General features: G+C 48.7%; 1 protein-coding gene across 1 annotated transcript in view; it reads right to left on the minus strand.

The window, feature by feature from the left end:
* LOC310801353 (solute carrier family 22 member 6-like) overlaps positions 1 to 3,393 on the minus strand; it is a gene marked incomplete at both ends in the record, with an annotated part of 10,170 nt that extends 6,777 nt beyond the window's left edge. Inside the window, 2 exons of the mRNA XM_083665347.1 lie at positions 2,151 to 2,254; positions 2,974 to 3,393. Coding sequence (XP_083521473.1) covers positions 2,151 to 2,254; positions 2,974 to 3,393 — 524 coding nt within the window. The remainder of the gene's footprint in view (positions 1 to 2,150; positions 2,255 to 2,973) is intronic.
* Positions 3,394 to 3,624: the final 231 nt, after the last annotated feature.

A 3,624-nucleotide genomic window follows, 5' to 3' on the forward strand; every position in this document is an offset into this window, starting at 1 on the left:
GAAATATACAGCAAACAATGCGTCAGCAAAGCCGGAGGATCATCAGGGACCCCAGCCACCCCAACCACAGCCTGTTTGAACTGCTGCCTCCTCCGGAGCCTCAGGGCCAAAACTCAGAGGCTCTCCAACAGCTACTTCCCCCAGGCCATCAGGCTGGACTCATGAACAAGCCTACCCCGAACTCATGACTTTACCCCCAGCACTCCCACAGAATGGACTACCAGCACCCCCACAGAATGGACTCTACCAGCACCCCCACAGAATGGACTCTACCAGCACCCCCACAGAATGGACTCTACCAGCACCCCCACAGAATGGACTCTACCAGCACCCCCACAGAATGGACTCTACCAGCACACAGTCACTTTAACAACACCTCTCACACCAACGGCACAATAATAATGACATTCCACTGAACCACTTTACTTTTTTAATCTACTATTTATACTGCACTTGTGTCATGTCTACTGTCTTGTGTCCCCAACAATCGTCACTGTCCAACCGTCTCACTTATATCGTACTGTCACTTATTGTCTTGTCTCACTTATCTTGTACTATGTCACTTATTGTCTTGTCTTACCTCATTGCACTACTGCGTATTTGTATTATTGTATTATTGTATTATTTGTATTGTATGCTGCATTGTCAAGGAACCGAGCACAAGAATTTTCCTCCCTGCACTCGTGTATGAGACGTAACAAATAAACTTGAACTTGAACACACACACACACATACACACACACACACACACACACACACACACACACACACATACACACACACACACACACACGCACACACGCACAGACTCACAGCGCAGCGTAGAACACACACTGTGCCTCTATGAAATTACAAAAAATGCAACAAACAGCGGGAAGGTCTGGCATCTAGGGAATGTTAATCCAGGGGACTCAGCTGGCCTCTGTTGGGTTCTAATGTTCAAACAGCACAAGAACAAACCAGTTCAGAGTCACAGCTGACCTACTGCAGGGAGAGTCACTGTACTAGCTCAGAGTCACAGCTGATGTACTACAGAGAGTCACTGTACTAGCTCCGAGTCACAGCTGATGTACTACAGAGAGTCACTGTACTAGCTCAAAGTCACAGCTGATGTACTACAGAGAGTCACTGTACTAGCTCAGAGTCACAGCTGATGTACTACAGAGAGTCACTGTACTAGCTCAGAGTCACAGCTGATGTACTACAGAGAGTCACTGTACTAGCTCAGAGTCACAGCTGATGTACTACAGAGAGTCACTGTACTAGCTCAGAGTCACAGCTGATGTACTACAGAGAGTCACTGTACTAGCTCAGAGTCACAGCTGATGTACTACAGAGAGTCACTGTACTAGCTCAGAGTCACAGCTGAGCTACTGCAGAGACAGTCACCATTCCAACTACAGTATATCTAATGTGGCTGCACAGTCAACACAGACCTGGACCCAAGATGACTCTATGTTCTAGAACTGACTCTATGTTCTAAAACTAGGCTGACTCTGTGTTCTAGGACTAGGCTGACTCTGTGTTCCTAGAGCCTACTCTTAAAATGTAAACCTGCAAGCGATGTGCATCACCTGGGTTGTTTGATGGATGAATTAAGTTTCCTTCCACTGTTCAATCATTATCACCGTGGCAACAATGATAACTTAATGTTTCTTGGCTGTGGATGAGATCTCCATTAAGCTCCTGTGTCAAAGTTCCTTTACACTAATGAAGCCAATGACCATAGAGAAGGGACAGTGACACAGTGACAGGTACTCACCTGTCTGACAGAGAGGAGGACAGTGACAGGTACTCACCTGTCTGACAGAGAGGAGGACAGTGACAGGTACTCACCTGTCTGTCAGAGAGGAGGACAGTGACAGGTACTCACCTGTCTGTCAGAGAGGAGGACAGTGACAGGTACTCACCTGTCTGACAGAGAGGAGGACAGTGACACAGTGACAGGTACTCACCTGTCTGACAGAGAGGAGGGACAGTGACAGGTACTCACCTGTCTGACAGAGAGGAGGACAGTGACAGGTACTCACCTGTCTGACAGAGAAGAGGACAGTGACACAGTGACAGGTACTCACCTGTCTGACAGAGAGGAGGGACAGTGACAGGTACTCACCTGTCTGACAGAGAGGAGGACAGTGACAGGTACTCACCTGTCTGACAGCCCTCCGAAGATGATGGCCCCTGCCAGGACTCCGCCCATGTAGATGGTCTGGCTCATCTGTTTGAGGGGCCGCAGTGTACACACCAGGTCCCACTGGAGAGAGGTAATCACCATCATCATCATCATCATCATCATCATCATCATCATCATCATCATCACCACCATTACCTTCACTACCATCACCACCAGCATCATCATCATCATCATCATGAACAACATCATCACCAGCATCATCATCATCATCATCATCATCATCACCATCATCATCATCATCATCATCACCATCATCATCACAACCATCATCACCACCATCACCATCATCATCATCATCCCCACCATTATCTTCGCCACCATTACCATCATCATCACAACCATCATCACCACCATCACCATCATCATCATCAGCACAATCACCATCATCATCATCATCATAAACTCCATCATCATCATCATCATCACCACCATCACCATCATCACCATCATGACTATCATCACCATCACCTTCATCATCATGAACCTTATGATCATTACAACCATCATCATCAACCTCATCACCACCATTATCACCTTCACCGTCACCTTCATCATCATCATCATCATCATCAACCTCAGCACCACCATCATCATCATCATCATCACCACCATTACCATCATCACCACCACCTTCATCATCATCATCATCATAATGATCATTCTAATCTGAAACCATACACTTGTCCATTAATATTAAATACCCTCTATTAAATCCCCATCTCATGGCGCCAGATATTTTACGCACCGCGGTGTGCGCATGTCCTCTCCTGAGCCCTTACCTCTGAGACGATGGTTTCCAGGAACTCTGTCCTGTCGTAGGTCCATCCGTCCAGACACATCTCTGTCTCGGGCTCGGTCCCGTTACCCTGCGGCCCAACCGCGCTCACGTTGCCCTCCAGAAGATGCCACTGCGCCTCCACGTACCGCGTACACTTGGACAGCTTGTCGCCGGTGGCGTCCACCGGGATGAAGGCGCGCAGCAGTTGCCGGTCGTCGACCTCGGAGAGGGAGATGTTGTGGCTGCGGGCGATGGAGGTCCGGTTGGGGATGTTACAGTGGTGTCCCGGCATCCCGGCCGTGAAGTTGTTCAGAAGGTTCTGGCTGGCCATCAGGAGACCCGGGATGGAGAGCAACGTGACATGGATCCACTGGAAACGTCCGAATCCACCGACCTCGTTCAGGAGGTCCGCGAACCCCATCTCGGCAGCGGGGGAACTCGGGAACCTCTACTACTAAACGGTTCTGCAGCAGAGTGATGTGGACTAATGTCTAGTCAACACTTGTTGAGTCTCGCTTTTACTCAAAAGAGCAAAAGTCGTTCTGATGCGGTGCACATCGACTCCAGAATCCGTCGCTTACCGCCCGAGTAAATATTCTACCGCTCGGCGAAGGTTCACCTGTTGCTCTCCGACAAAGTCTTTATAGTGTAG

The sequence above is a fragment of the Argentina silus genome (assembly GCF_951799395.1).
Source record: "Argentina silus genome assembly, chromosome: 2".
NCBI lineage: Eukaryota > Metazoa > Chordata > Actinopteri > Argentiniformes > Argentinidae > Argentina > Argentina silus.